This window comes from Nycticebus coucang, chromosome 5, assembly GCF_027406575.1.
Source record: "Nycticebus coucang isolate mNycCou1 chromosome 5, mNycCou1.pri, whole genome shotgun sequence".
NCBI classification, from domain to species: Eukaryota; Metazoa; Chordata; class Mammalia; order Primates; family Lorisidae; genus Nycticebus; species Nycticebus coucang.
Genome location: NC_069784.1, coordinates 16,746,169 through 16,761,966, shown reverse-complemented (window position 1 = coordinate 16,761,966; position 15,798 = coordinate 16,746,169). Strand labels below are relative to the sequence as shown.

At 38.9% G+C, this 15,798-nt stretch overlaps 2 protein-coding genes across 7 annotated transcripts in view; both read left to right on the top strand.

Moving 5' to 3' along the window:
* SYDE2 (synapse defective Rho GTPase homolog 2) overlaps positions 1-10,015 on the top strand; it is a 58,086-nt gene extending 48,071 nt beyond the window's left edge. For 2 of the 6 annotated variants that reach the window (XM_053591193.1, XM_053591192.1), the window contains exon 7: positions 488-10,015. In XM_053591193.1, the coding sequence (XP_053447168.1) occupies positions 488-978 (491 nt within the window). In that variant the 3' untranslated portion in view covers positions 979-10,015. The remainder of the gene's footprint in view (positions 1-487) is intronic. The other 4 variants (XR_008380126.1, XM_053591197.1, XM_053591195.1 and 1 more) reach the window with 4 other exon arrangements.
* BCL10 (BCL10 immune signaling adaptor) overlaps positions 1-15,798 on the top strand; it is a 238,928-nt gene that overhangs the window by 113,542 nt on the left and 109,588 nt on the right. The gene's annotated exons all lie outside the window — the stretch shown is intronic.

Below are 15,798 nucleotides of genomic sequence, written 5' to 3'. Positions count from 1 at the left end.
TAAACTGCTGCTAATAGAATTTCATAAAAGCCCACAAAGGTCAGAACTTTTAGAGTGATCACTTTAAATGCCTTTGGCTCATTTAGATGTTTGCAGACAAGGAACTTTCTGTTTTGTTTGTACATCAACATGCTTTGCCTGCTTGTTGCTGTAGCTTTTAATTTAGGAGAAGCTACCAGCTTAGCTACTGTTTGAATTATAGCTAGATAATAATTAACTTGCACAGAAATTAGAAATTTGATTTGTTTTGGGATGTTATAGCATGAATTAGCACCACCAAACATTCTACTGGATTGCTTCTATCCCTAATCTTGATTTTGTCTGATGATAGAAAAAAATAATTATGGAATGCTTTCTTATGGCAGTGTGCATGTATTTTTGTTTAATGCATGTTTGTGGTTGATTATTAAATGGCTTATCTTCAGCTGTGTGTTTTTAAGGCCAGCTGGCTTAGTGTCACTAAAACAAAATTATTGTTCATTTCTAGTGCAACGTTTAACTGTCAAAGAATCAACAAACAATTTGTTCCCAGAGCAGAAGTCATCTCTGAATTATTTAAGGAGGAAGAAAGAACGGCCTTACATGTTAGATTTGAGCGGTTCTGATTCATCAGGAGTTCTTAGACCAAGACAAACCAGATTAGACAGTCCACTTAGCAATCGTTATGCAGGAGACTGGAGCAGCTGTGGAGAAAACTACTTTTTAAGTACAAGAGAAAACTTAAATGATGTGGATTATGATGATGTCCCTTCAGAAGACAGAGAAAACGGAGAAAATTATAGCAAAATGAGTGGACCAGAAATAGTGATTGAACAGCCACTTCCCATGTCCAAAGAGCGCACATTTCAGACATATTTGACAATGCAGACTATTGAATCTACAATGGATAGAAAAGTCAATCTCAAAGATCTACAAGAAAGTATTGATACTTTGATTGGAAATCTGGAACATGAGCTCAACAAAAATAAGCTAATATGAGTATTTGAGATTGAGAGTTTTTATTTGATCTTTCAGAATGCCTTAAAGTTTCGGATCTATCTTTCTCACTTTCTTTTCTTTCTTACTTATACCTCCCACAGTGATGTTTTTTATTTTTTTACTCTTGAAATTTTCAGTTCATTTCTAATAAGTTTGTGATTGAACTAAAAACATTATTCACTCATATAGTTTTTACTTACTAGAACACTTTTCTGGGGATAAAAATAACTTGGACTTCTTGGGATATTTTAATAAATCTTGCCAACTCTGTGGATATAATTTTCACATGCATTTAGAAGGTTTAGGCAAGTCATTAGCCCCTCAAGGTTTTAGTACTTTGTGGGAACTGCTATTCTGTAGCTAAGATGTTTCTTTAGAGGAAGGACACTGCTGCTCAGTCTGATTTTCAGTGTGAGTCCTGGTACGATGAAACATCATTTGGTCACATTTCATTTGCAGTGCAAATGCTGCTATAAAAACTTTTTATAAGTAAAAGTATACAAATATTAATGTATTCCGTATTAACATTCAGTAATTATTTAAGTTTATAAGAATTAAATATTTTTATAATCCTGAAATTATGTATATTTATAAGTGCACATATATATAGAAGTATTAGAATGGAGGGGTTGCCTATAGAAGCACATGTATTTTTAAAGTATATATGTCATGAGGCCAAAATCATTAGCTTGTAAATGTCTTTTTCAGGGAAAGGACATTTAAATGAAAGGAGTTACATAAAAACACTGACCAAAACCACTCTAGAAGCATCTGATTGGAAATAATAAACTTTATTTTCTTGATTCACAGAAAGTCACAGTATCGTCTGTGAAAAATCATCTTTTTTTTTTTTTTTTTTAAGACAGAGTCTCATCTTGTTGCCCAGGCCAGAGTGTGGTAGCATCAGCCTAGCTCACAACAACCTCAAACTGCTGGGCTCAAGCAATCCTCCTGTCTCAGCCTCCCAAGTAGCTGGGACTACAGGCACCCCCAACAACACTGGGCTTATTTTTTCTGTTTTTAGTAGAGACAGAGTTTAGCTCTTGTCAGGCTAGTCTCCAACTGAGCTAAAGGGATCTTCCACCCCAGCCTCCCAGAGTGGTAAGATTAAAGATGTTAGCCACCATGCCCAGCCAAAAAGTCATCTTTTAAACTTACAATTCTCTAACTCCTTGAGGGATTAAGTACACTAACTCTGCATGGGTAACTTGGGTTAAAAAAAACTTAATCTATTCTGTGCATTTTTATATTCTGCTTTATTTATTTGTAGTAGTACATTTATGACACTGACTTTATAATTACCCTCATTTGTTTTTAAAGAAATCATCTTGCCAGTTTATTGCATGTTATTTTTTAAAATTAACTTATTTTGGCTAAATGTATCTAAAAAGTAGTCATTATGGCAATCATAGTGGTGTTTAAAAAATGTAATTTTAGAAGCCTTTTTATTAAATCAAAATCTATTTTTTTAACTTTTATACCTAAAGAAGGTGTAATTTTAAAATTACAGTAAAACTTAAATTACCAGCTTTTAAGATATAGTATCCATTAAAAAACTGACTTCCCGATGCTTTTCTAAATATTAAAGAAATTAACTATTTCTATGCAATATATATTGGTAAACAGAATACCTTTGTTATTTAATTTGAAAATCCATTATTAAAAAAGATAACTATAAAAAAAGATAACTATTTTTATATGAAATTTTCCTTTTTTAAAGCTTTATGTCAAAATTCAGAATACCGAAAGAACATACGTATTGCGCAAAGGAAAGTACTTTTAAATATTTTATAGGAAGACTGATTTACTTTTTTCCTTTTTGTTTGCTATTTATGTATATTGTATGAATTGAGTAAGTTGTTTCAGAAATGTAAAAATTTTATTAAAGTATTGTAACCTTGATGTCATGCTATTCTCATAATGATTTTAAGGATCATTTATTTTAATATTCTTTTTAAACAAAGGTGTTAAAGTATTGGACCATCATGTATTATCTATAAATATATATATTAACATTTATTTGCCTAAAATTTAATTTTCCAGGGTCTGAAATACTTAAGAGCCATGCTTATATTACTATATTATTGTATTATTTTGGATGGGGATAGTTTTAAAGTTAATATCTGTCTTCTTATAAAGAGAATTCTCAACATTTTTTGCCTAATCATTGAGTCATAATTATAAACCTCTTTTATATTCTTTGTTGCACTAGAAGTGCTGAATAAGTTTAAATGCCTTTACTTTAAATATCCTTTTATTTCAAATCATTTTTGAGTTTTTGTACCTGCTTTTTTATTATTTCCTGGTATCTTTCCACACTGTCTGCTATCATTCCTTTATGAGCCTGCTAGCTCTCATGCCTTTAATTTTCAAGCAAATGGCTGAATAAAACTTTTATTTAAACAGTCCTGCCACCCACACCAATTTCACTTCTCAGAGGTAACGGCATGTTTCTTCATTTGTCATTTAAGCAGAATATTTCTATTATGAATGATAAGCAATTTATCTCACTCCATTTCTTCGTACCATTTTTGCTGTGTTGTTAGTTCTCTGTTTGTTTTCCTGTGTAGCTTAATTAATAATCTTTATTTTTGATCCATCGTTTTTAGACAGTCTTTGTTGATTCCCTGCCATTGAAGACGTGACCATCCCCCTCACTGCTACCCTTACCTCCTAACTTCCATGAGTTATACTGAGAGTTTTTATAATCAGCGTTAATACATGTATATTATTTTGTGGGACTGTACTTAAGTTCTTTTATGTAGTATATGGACTCTAAGAACTTCAGTCAGTAATTAGGAGTCCCACTGAATTACACAAAAGTATTCACAGGCAAACCAGCTGATTTCTTTCTTCCAACGTTTCTAATCTTATGTCCTTAAGTCTGTGCTGATTTAAGCAGACTGTTCCAAGCAGAAGTCAAATGGATTTTTTGCTTATTAGCCATCAGCTCCTCCGAATCATAACATACATCATTTGCTTCATGATTGAGTCATGACTTTAACAGATTATTATTATTTTTCCTGGAGTATATAATTGCCTTTATTTCTTGAACAGAAGAAGAATCCTTTCCTTACTGTAATTCAGCTCTCCTTTTGGTCATACTGTTGAATTACCAAATTTGTGGAGTGCTTTTAGCTCTCGTCCTGGGATTCCTAAAGCTTATTCTTATCTTTTTATTTTTCTTATATCTTCTTCATTATAACCCTAAGATCATTTTATGCTTCTCTTTTTTGAGACAGAGTCTCAGTTGCCCTGCAGTTGAGTGCTGTGGCATCACAGCTTACAGCAATGTCAAACTCTTGGGCTCAAGCAATCCTCTTGCCCCACCCTCCCAAGTAGCTGGGATTACAGGTACCTGCTACAATGCCTGGCTTTTGTTGTTGTTGTTGACGTTTAAACAGTCCTTTAATACTTGGTTCTATAGTCGTAATCTTTTTTTTTTTTTTTTAATTCTTTGGGATTCATTGAGGGTACAAAGAATTAGGTTAAACTGATTGCATTTGTTGGATAAAAATCTCTCTTAAAATTTTGTCCTGCCTGCCCAGCTATCTTTTTAGAGACGGGATCTCACTTTTGCTCAGGTTGGTCTCAAACTTGTGAGCTCAGGCAATCCACCTGCTTGGCCTCCAGAGTCCTAGGATTACAGGCGTGTGCCACCGTACCTGGTCCCATTTTATGTTTTTTTTTTTTTTTTTTAATTTTTTAAATTCTTTTATTAAATCATAAACACATAGATCATGTATACATTAATGCATGAAAGTACATTTTATTTTATTTATTTTATTTTTTGAGACAGAGCCTCAAGCTGTTGCCCTGGGTAAAGTGCCGTGGCATTACAGCTCACAGCAACCTCCAACTCCTGGGCTCAAGTGATTCTCCTGCCTCAGCCTCCCAAGTAGCTGGGACTACAGGCGCCCGCCACAATGCCTGGCTATTTTTTGGTTGCAGCCGTCATTGTTGTTTGGTGGGCCCAGGCTGGATTCGAACCCGTCAGCTCATGTGTATGTGGCTGGTGCCTTAGCCGCTTGAGCCACAGGTGCTGAGCCTATGTTTTGTTTTGTTTTAATTGAGATAAAATCTCGCTTTGTTGCCCTGGGTAGAGTGCTGTGGCATCATAGCTCACAGCAACCTCCAACTCTTGGGCTCAAGCAATTCTCTTGCCTCAGCCTCCCTAGTAGCTGTGAATTACAGGTGTCCGCCACAACACCTGGCTACGTTTTTTGTTTGTTTGTTTGTTTAGAAGGCCCTGGCCGGGTTTGAACCCACCAGCACCAGAGCATGTGCCTGCTACCCTAACCACTGAGCTATGGGCACCCACCCCCATTTAATGCTTTGCAACTTTATCAAATTTGGACAAAGTGATTTTAGCTACTTTAGGATTTTCTTTGTACTGCTATGGTCTTTTTGTGGATCCTACTCTTTCTTGAGTTTGTTTTTCTGGTTGTTTGCTGAAATATATTTACACACGCCTTTTTTATCCCCAGGAACAGTACATGGGAGATAAACTCTGAATCCTTCATGTCTGATGAGACTTATTTTTCCTCACACTTCATTTTTATTGGATCTTCAGTTCCATGTTTAAGCTGATTTTCCCTTTGAAGGTATTTCACTATTATCTGCAGTTATCCAGTTTTGCAGTAATCTAGGCTAGAAAGAAGATAATTCAGACCAGGATAGAAAGAATAGAAATGGCGAGAAATGGTTGTATTCTGGATACATTTTAAAGTAGGAGCTAAAAAAATCTGCTAGTGGACTAGGAAAGGGATAGGGCCTAAGCAGATGAAGGATGGAGTTGCCATCAAAAGAGATTGAAATGATTCCATATTTTTGAGTTCTTTGTAGTGTATGTTGCTATTGTTAATATAGTAGTTATTAAAATGCCTTATAACATCCCATAAGCATTAGTATTGATGCTGTGTACCTGATGGTGATGCTCACAAGAGTTACTGGTAAAATAAGAAGGCAGGAAGAATTCATATATATATCTAAGAAAAATCCCACATAGTGACTGTCTTTGGAAATTTTCAGATTGTGTAGCTTTATATGTCGGGATCCTACAAGAAAAAGGGTTAGATACTGGTATGGTTCCTGAAAAGAATTTAGTTTCCAGAACACAAATTGACAGGATTTTTTAAATTAAAAACCAGTTATGATAATGTTGTCTTATGTTTAATAATTAGTTCTAATTTGAGTCTTACTGACCTGAGAACTTTGGTACAAAAAGAAAAAACGTTCATTTACTCTTTTCCTAACCAATTTTCTTTTTGAATTCAATAAGACTCACATTTGATAAACATTGAAGTTCCACAGGTCAGAGTGTTGGTACTCTTCTGCCTTAACCAAAAACTAATCCCAACAGGTACAGAATTCATTGAAAAAATGATGTGTCAAAGGGAAGGATATTTTAGGGTGCTAAAAATCTTTTGTGTCTTGATCTCAGTGGTTTCGTGGGTGTTCACATATCAAGTTTCATACTTTTAAGGTTTGTGCCCTTAATATAAGTCATGCCTCAATCTTTTAAAGTAATTTTTTAATTTATTTTTTACTTTTATTTTTATTTTTTTTGAGACAGAATCTCACTATATCGCCCTCATTAGAATGCGTGGCGTCACAGCTCACAGCAACCTCAAACTCTTGAGCTTAAGCAATTCTCTTGCCTCAGCCTCCCAAGTACCTGGGACTACAGGCGCCTGGCTATTTTTGGTTGTAGTTGTCATTGTTTGGCAGGCCCACGCTAGATTTGAACCTGTCAGCTCCAGCATATGTGGCTGGCGCCCTAGCTGCTGAGCCTAAAGTAATTTTTTTTTAATGGGAAAGCCTAGAGAAATAGACGTGGAAACTAAGAAAGTCTAGGTTGTGGGAATGACAGCAGTCAAGGGCACACTTGGTTACACGGCTGCCACCCTGCCACTGATCAGCCTGTGTGCACCGCTGGGAATAGTTAGGAACATCCTGCTTCTCTGCATCCTTGCTGGTTCTCAGTTCCTGATGGAAGCATCAGATTGTACCCTAACTTCCGGGAGTGAGAGGGCAATCGGCTGTATCTCAGTGGTAAACTCTTTGACCACAAGGAGGGAGTTTGCTAGCAGAGTAGGCAAAACAGTGACAAATGTACAAGCACTTCCCTAGTCCTCATCAGAACCTTGTTGCTCCCAGATTGGAGTCTGTCTTACCCTTTGCCGACTTACCCTACCCATCAACAGGTCTGAGTGCTGTGCCCTGAAACTGCACATAAGTTTGTCAAGCCACCGTTGTCCCTCTGTCTCTTCCTAGCTCATCTCTGCTATCACTCTTTCCTCTCTATACCCACAGTCCACTCTATTCATAGACACTAGTTTCAAAAAGATAAACCACATCATTTCCTTGGCCTTCATTATGGCACTGCAGACATTTATAGCTTTGATAACTGTTCACATTTAAATCAAATTGAAGAAAAACTTTAAAAACTATATTTATACTCATTGTCACTGTCCTATCAGTCTGGCTTACTTTCATTTATCACTATCTGAAATTATTTATTTCCTTATTTATTTATCATCAATGTCCACCTGTCTAAATGTAATCTGCCTGGCAGCAGGCACCTCATACATCTAGTTCATTGCTATGACATAGAAGATGTTTGGTTAATTGTTAATAAATGAATGACTTTAAAGGGATACTTGGAGAATGGTTGTCTTTTTTGTCAGAAAAAGATAAAGGATTATAAGATGCATGGTCTATGTAATTTTAAGTGTTCATTTCTGAGCATAATTATTTCTGGTTAAGAAAGTTATCTTTTTTAAAAAAATTATTTGTCCTTTTTTTGGGAAAAGTAACAAAAGTAACTCTTCAAGTCAGTAGGTTGGCAAATTTGGGCTAATTTTTTGTAGTAATTGTTTTTTGCTACAAAAACAATTAGTTTCTGGCTTTTTGTAGAGTTTGGTATAAAAGTCATCTAAATTATATGTGTATAAAAAGGTACATCTCATGGGTCAGCGCCGATTCTGGCTTTTTGTAGAGTCTGGTATAAAAGTCATCTAAATTATATGTGTATAAAAAGGTACATCTCATGAGTCAGCGCCGATAGCTCAAGCGGCTAAGGTGCCAGCCACATACACCAGAGCTGGTGGGTTCAAATCCAGCCTGGGCTGCCAAATAACAATAACAACTATAACCAAAAAAAAAAGAAAATAGCCAGGTATCCTGGTGGGTGTCTGTAATCCCAGCTACTTGGGAGGCTGAAGCAAGAGAATTGCTTAAGCCCAAGAGTTGGAGGTTGCTGTGAGCTGTGATGCCACCGCACTCTACCCAGGGCAACAGCTTGAGACTCCGTCTCAAAAAAAAAAAAAAAAGGTACATCTCATGTTAAGAAAAGAAGGTTAATAGAAATATTTTGTTAAAAAAATCTTAATTTATTTAAAGAAGCAAAATATAACCTCTTAATTTTGGCATGATTCTCTTTAGTATGCACTTTTTCTAGAACTGGAAAAAGCTACTTTTCATTATACTAGAATGTTTTCATAAGCTTGAATGAAGCATATAAATACCACTCTTCCTTATTAGAAAGAATAGAGAAACCACTTTGGAGACAGACACTCCATTTAATGTTCTAATGTTTTTCTCAATGTCAAGCACCAGTTTTAAATGCCCAGCTATTGCCCTTGGTTGGGCTAACTTCGTCCTTACAAGTTTGATAATGACCCTAGACATGGTTGTAAATCATTTAGGTTAATTTTGCTTTTTCACCTAATGGAGATATAGATGTAGTGAAAACTTAGGATTGCCCTGTATATTTCATATACTTCTTTGACTGGAAGCTCTACTCTTCAAAATACTCCTCCAAGGACAATTTGAAATTTCAGCTTTAACAAAGTGCAATGTACATTAACTCAAGAAAAGGGAAAGCCCCTGGCATTCAAGACATTCCTTGTGAAAGTGATGCAAGGACATGCCTGGAGCTCACTTTTTTTTTAACAGCTGCAGATAATGAACAGTGACCCCTTGTTCTTGACCTTTGTTCAAGAAACAAAATGTTCACCACTCTGTTTGCACCTGTGCTTGTCTGACTTTGTTCCCCCTGTAGCCATCGTAAAACCCACTCTTTAACCCAAGAGCAAGTTTGATCATTGTGCAAGTGAAAACTGCTTGTCTCAACTGGTAGATAAGAAATGTCAAAGCCGTTGCCGTCTCAGTTATGAATCTGGGTTTGATCTGTACTCTGTCAAAATGCACCTGTAAAGCCAAATGAATATACATGAAGGAAGTCACTTTTGGGGGGTGGGGATAGAGTCTCACTGTTGCCCTGGATAGAGTGCCATGGCATTATCATAGTTCACAGCAACTTCAAACTCTTGGGCTCAAGTGATACTCACCCTCCTAAGTAGCTGGGACTACAGACATCTACCACGACCCCTGGCCAGTTATTCTATTTTTAGTAGAGACAAGGTCTTGCTCTTGTCAGGCTGATTTTAGAATTCCTGAGTTCAATCCACCTCCCTTGTTCTCCCAAAGTGCTAGGATAACAGATGTGAGTCACCTCGCCCAGCCATCCTTGGCATTTTTAAATAAATATTTTCAAATATAAAAAAAAAGTTTAAAATTGTAAAGTGAACACCTATAGATCTAACACCTGGATTGTACAGAGTGTCCCCAAAGTCACCCCTTAACATATATAGGGAAAATGTCCAAAATGTAGAGATTATTTTGTCAATATTTTGTAAAATTTTGTAATGAATATTTTGTAATTTATGTACATAAAGGTACATTTAGCTACAATTTCCCATTTGGATGGCTATTAAGAGGCAACTTTTGGGACAGTGTAAGCTTTTTGTTACATTTTCTTGATCGCACATCTTTTCATAACCTGTCTTAATTTTTTGGTGCATTTCAAAGTAAATCGTGGGCATCAGTACTCTTCACAGTAAGTGTCAAAAAAAAAAAACCAAAAAAGAATTAGGGATGTACTTTGTGTGATTATAATTAATCTCTAGAAGATTTGTATTAATTCTCCACGAATTTTAGGATTCATCACTGTTAAAAAGAACCAAAATTCCCATTAAAAGCCTCTAAAGACAAATAAGTGTTCTGAGTCTCTTTCGATCCTTCCATATTACTTTTAGCTACCCTAGTCCTTCATCATTCACAGACAACCCTCACAATTTCTATGACAATCCAAAGTTTTCTTGTTTTCCCTAAAAATCTTGTTAATTAAATATGAGTAAAACTTCATATTGCTACCTTAAATGGAAACCAGCATCATTTGTCAATAATAAATTAAGCATACTTTTTTTCTATAGACTAAACGAATTCATAACTACTAAGCTAATCAAAACGTGTGTTTTCTGTGCAGTTACACGTACCACGATTTGGAAAGTACTGAGGTGGAGTCTCTGTTATGGTCTGAGGATGTTGTTTTTTTTTGTCCCCACCAAACTTCAGATTGAAGTTTAATCCCCCATGTGGCAATGTTGTGAGAGGGGCCTAAGGAAGGTATTTTGTCATGGGGCCAGATCACTCATAAATAATGCTCTTCCTGCTGGGGAGAGGGCTGAGTTCTCACTCTATTACTTCCAGGACAGCCTGTTGTTAAAAAGAGCCTGGCACCTCCCACCTCTGGCTTCCTGTCTTGCCATGGAATGTCTGCTCACTCCACACTCCGGCTTCCCTTCACCTTCTGCCAGGAGTGGAAGCAGCCTTAGGCCCTCCTCAGATTGAACTGTCCAGTTGTCAGAACTGTGAACAAAAACCTCCTCTTTTTTCTTTATGAAATACCCAGCCTGTGGTATTCCTTTGGAGCAGCACAAAATGGATTTAGACAGCCTCTATCCTTCCTTTCACAAATGCTGGGACACAAGAAAAGTCAAAGCTGTACTGAAAGCTGGACGCAGTACCAGGCTGCTCTCTTTATAAGAGACGAAAGAATCTCATGTATGCAAAGCACTTGCCTAAGTCCCATCTGGAGCTGATGCTGGAGAGAGGTGAAGGGTCTGGTATTCCTTAGCAGGACTGAGGAGGGTCTGTCTGCAGCCTATCTGGGGCCATGCCCCAAGAGGGGCCCGTTCTTCAAGAGCCCTGGAGAGAGCCAAGGCCCAACCTTGCAGGCTGAATTTCTGTCTTGGGGACTTTTCAATGCTTTTGTTCTGACCACATTTTTTTTTTTTCCCATTTTATTTCTTCTCAAACTTTTAACCTTCTCCCACCAGCTTATTTCTCCCTGAATTACCTCTATGTTAACATTGGGTGATAGGAGACCAACAACTATCTCCTCCCAAGATTAGAGCCGGGACATAGGAGCCGGACATCTTGACAGCAAAATACCAAATTTACTACTGATAAAGCTGAGCTGGAGAATATGGCTGGGTTCTGTGGCCAAGTGGGCTTATCCCCTGTGTGATCCTGCCCTGTGATCTGATCACTCCTAACCAGGCACTGGCAGAGTTAAGAAAACAGGCCTCTCGGGGGCAGAGCCTGTCAGTGCTATGAAAAACAGGCTCGTGCGTGGTGCGCGAACGCCGAAGGCACCCAGCCAAGCGTGCTGCAGTCCTCCGTCCACCACTCGGATGATTCACTCTGTGCGACGTGGGGAGCAGTAAACAAGAGTCAGGGGGAAGCTGGAAGGGATCTCTCCACACTCTTTCCTCTTGAGCAGTGGAGAAGTTCGCTCCCTTTTATGGAAACAGGAGAAGTACAGGATGTCATCCCCTAACAACGACCTCCTATTGCTTCCTCCCATCGTGACCAAAGCCAGAAGATGAAAGCTGGCACCCTTCTACAAAGGGAGCAGGAAATAGTAACGCTGCCCTGCATGTTGGCGCCAAAACCAGCCCAGAAACATTTCCAGTTAATTTCTAGGCTAAGTGCTGCCATGGGGGACCCCAGTTAATTCGCAAAGTGCCCACCCTGGGCACATTCTCACGTGTCCTAGTAAACGCCCTCGGGCCCCCAGGGCCATGTGCCAGCTCTGGCTGTCTTGAGCCTTAGAGATCCCTGTCACTCTCGCCTTTCCTTTCTGTGCCCAGCAGAACCTGCCTCCTCCTCCTCCACCTCCAGGGAAAATGTGCCTTCTCTTTGCGTCTACAGGCTCACCTAGAAGAGTACGCTTTCATCACCTGATTAAAACACTACGGTATTAATGACAGCCAGGGTTGACTTGCACTTTATTTTAAAATGGGAACTTATTAAATCCCCTTTAAAGATTATTCTTAAGAAAGTATCAGAGGAGATCTTTAGTTTCGCTTTTGTTAACTGTGGGATCCCTCCCTGCAGCTGCTGTAGTTCCGTGCTGTGTTCACTTCTGAAAGGCTATTGGTGATTGTCTCAGCCATCTCGGTGACCCATATCTATGAACATCCTCAGCCATCCAGGAATAGTATTTAAGCCATTATCAGCAATATCCTTAATCCATTTACACAGGGGCCAGGCATATAACAAAGGCATTTTGGTGCTTCTAATAAATCATCTAGTGGAAATTTTATGAAAGAATTATATATGTAAATTAAAATAAATATACATATGAAGTACTAACCAAAACAGCTTGGAAAAAGAACAAAATTGGAGAACCAATACTATCTGATTTTAAGATGATTTACAAAGTGACAGTAATCAAAACAGTATGGTATTGGTAACAAGATAGATAAATAAACCAATAGAACAAAATAATTCAAAAATAAACTCATACATATGGACAAGAATTTTTGACAAAGGTAATGCAGTGGAGAAAAGATAGTATTTTCAACAAATGGTGCTTCAACAACTGGATATTCATATGCAAGAAAACTTTATCCATATCTCATATCATATATAAAAATTAGCTCAAAATGGATCATAGACTTAAATGTAAAGCCAAAAAACATAAACCTTCTTGGAGAAAATCCTGGGTTATGCAAAAATCTCTCAGGTCACGAAAAACATGATTCATTTAAAAAATTGATAGGCCAGGTGCCATGGTCATGCCTATAATTCTAGCACTCTGGGAGGCTGAAGAGGGTGGATTATGTTAACCTCAGGAGTTTGAGACCAGTCTGAAAACAAAAAAACTAGCTGGTTGTGGTGATGCATCCCTGTAGTCCCAGCTACTCCAGAGCCTGAGTCAAGAGGATCTCTTGAGCCCAGGAGTTTGAGGTTGCTGTGAGCTATGATGATGCCATGGCACTCTACCCAGGGTGAAAGAGTGAGATTCTTTCTCACACACACACACATTGATACACTGAACTTTATCAAAATTAAAAACTCTGCTCCTGGGCGGCGCCTGTGGCTCAGTCGGTAAGGCACCGGCCCCATATACCGAGGGTAGCGGGTTCAAACCCGGCCCCGGCTGAACTGCAACCAAAAAATAGTTGGGCGTTGTGGCGGGCGCCTGTAGTCCCAGCTACTCGGGAGGCTGAGGCAAGAGAATCGCTTAAGCCCAGGAGTTGGAGGTTGCTGTGAGCTGTGTGATGCCATGGCACTCTACCGAGGGCCATAAAGTAAGACTCTGTCTCTACAAAAAAAAAAAAAAAACTCTGCTCCTTGAGGCTCAGCGCCTGTAGCTCAGTGGTTAGGGTGCCAGCCACATATACTGGGGCTGGCAGGTTCACACCTGGACCGCGACTGCCAAACAACAATGACAACTACAACAAAAAATAGCTGGGTGTTGTGGCTGTCGCCTGTAGCCCCAGGTACTTGGGAGGCTGAGGCAAGAGAATCGCTTAAGCCCAAGAGTTAAAGGTTGCTCTTTAATTCACAAACTCAAGAATTTTTTTCTTTTCTAAGTCACGCTTTTTATTATTTCCATGGAGGCTTTTTTGTGTTCTATGCTTAGGTTTTATCCTGTGTTTCACATACAAAAGTAGTAAATAATGAGTAAAATCTTTGCTGGACTTTCCTTCCAATTTGGGAATCTTTTTTTTTGAGACTGAGTCTCACTTTGTCACCTTCGGTAAATTGCCTGGCATCACAGCTCACAGCAACCTCAAACTCTTAGGCTCAAGTTATTCTCTTGCCTCAGCCTCTCAAGTAGTTGGGACCACAGGCACCTGCCTTAGCATCTAACTAATATTTTTTTATTTTTGGTATAGACCTGGTCTCGCTCTTGCTCAGGGTGGTCGCCAACCTGTGAGCTCAGGCGATCCACCTGCCTCGGCTTCCCGGAGTGCTAGGATTACAGGTGTGAGCCACCAGGCCCAGCCCAAATGAATCTTTTTGGGAATTTATGGTAGGCTCAACGATGACCCCAAAGATATCCATGCCCTAATCTCTGGAGTCTCTGACTGTTGCCCCAGGTGGCAAAAGGGATTTGATGGATATCATTAAGGATTTCAAGATGGGGAGATTTTCCTGATTATCTAGACATCCCCTAAACATAATGGTGAGTGTTCCTATGAAGGAAAGACAAAGGGAGATTTGACTCTCACGGAGGAAAAGGTGGGGTGCAGGTGGAAGCAGAGGCTGGAGTGATTCAACCAAGGAGTGGCAGGCCCCGGAAGCTGGAGGAGGAAAGGAATGGACTCCCCACTGGAGCCTCCAGGAACAATCAGCCCCGCCCTTCTGGGCCTTTTGGCCCCTAGAACCATAGGTGAGCAAACTCCCATTGTTTCAAGCTGCTGAGTTAGGAGTGATTTGACTAAAAACAGAGCTCTATTCACAATGTTCTGTAATTAATTTTGCTATTTCTTTCAACTTGTTACTTGTCATTCTTATTAATTGCTTTTCTTTCAAGGAATGCTTTGCAGACTTTGGAACAAAATTATGTATTTAAAACTGGTGATAAAAGATGAGTTTAGGCTCGACACCTGTGGCTCAAGTGGCTAAGGCACAGCCACCTACGCCTGAGCTGGCGGGTTCGAATCTAGCCCGGGCCCGCCAAACAACAATGACGACTGCAACCAAAAAATAGCCGGGCGCCTGCTACTTGGGAGGCAGAGGCACAAGAATCGCTTGAGCCTAGGAGCTGGAGGTTGCTGTGAGCTGTGATGGCACGGCACTCTACCCAGGACGACAGCTTGAGGTTCTGTCTCAAAAAAAAAAAAAATGAGTTTAATGGAACAAAATTATGTATTTAAAACTAGTGATTAAAAAATGAGTTAATGGCTTTTCATGGTGTACACAGGGGCTTATTTATCTGTTTAATTTACTCACCTGTTTCTTTCTTTCTCTACTCCCCGTTGTAGCTGATCCCAACTACCAGGGCCTTGCTCTGACACGGTCCCACATCTTTGCACTCCCCCTCTCCGGGGATTCCACTGTTTATAGTTCCATCCTCATCTTTATCAGTTTTTGAGACATGTGGTACTCTTTTCGTTCTATTTTCTGTTACAGTTATTTGAGTACGTGGCTTACTGTCTCTACTCGATGTGAATTACAGGCATGGATCTGCTATATGCTATTCTTCTTTTTATAATCCTTCGTGGAACAAAATAGATATAGAAAGAAACAAACCTATCTTGGGCTAATCTCCACAGTTACTGACACATTCTAAATAACATTTACTGAGGATTACTATTTTATGGATACTGTACTAGGAACTTTATATAGTTTATCTCATTTAATCCTCTCAAGAACCTTATGAAGTGATTTTCCCAACTTGCTTCATAACAAACCGTCCCTAAACTTTGTGGCTTAAAATAATGACAGCATTTATTTTGGTGACAGATTTGAATTCGGGAGAGTCTAAGGCAATCTCTGCGCATCTCTCTCTGTTCAGCATCAGCTGGGGTAATTCAAAGGCGCAGGTCTGGAATCAATGGGAAGCTCTTCACTCACATGTCTGGTGGTCGACATTTGCCCTTGGCTGAAACTTAGCTGGAGCTGTTGACCAGGACACCTCCCTGTGCCCTCTGCATGGGCCACTGCACAATAGTG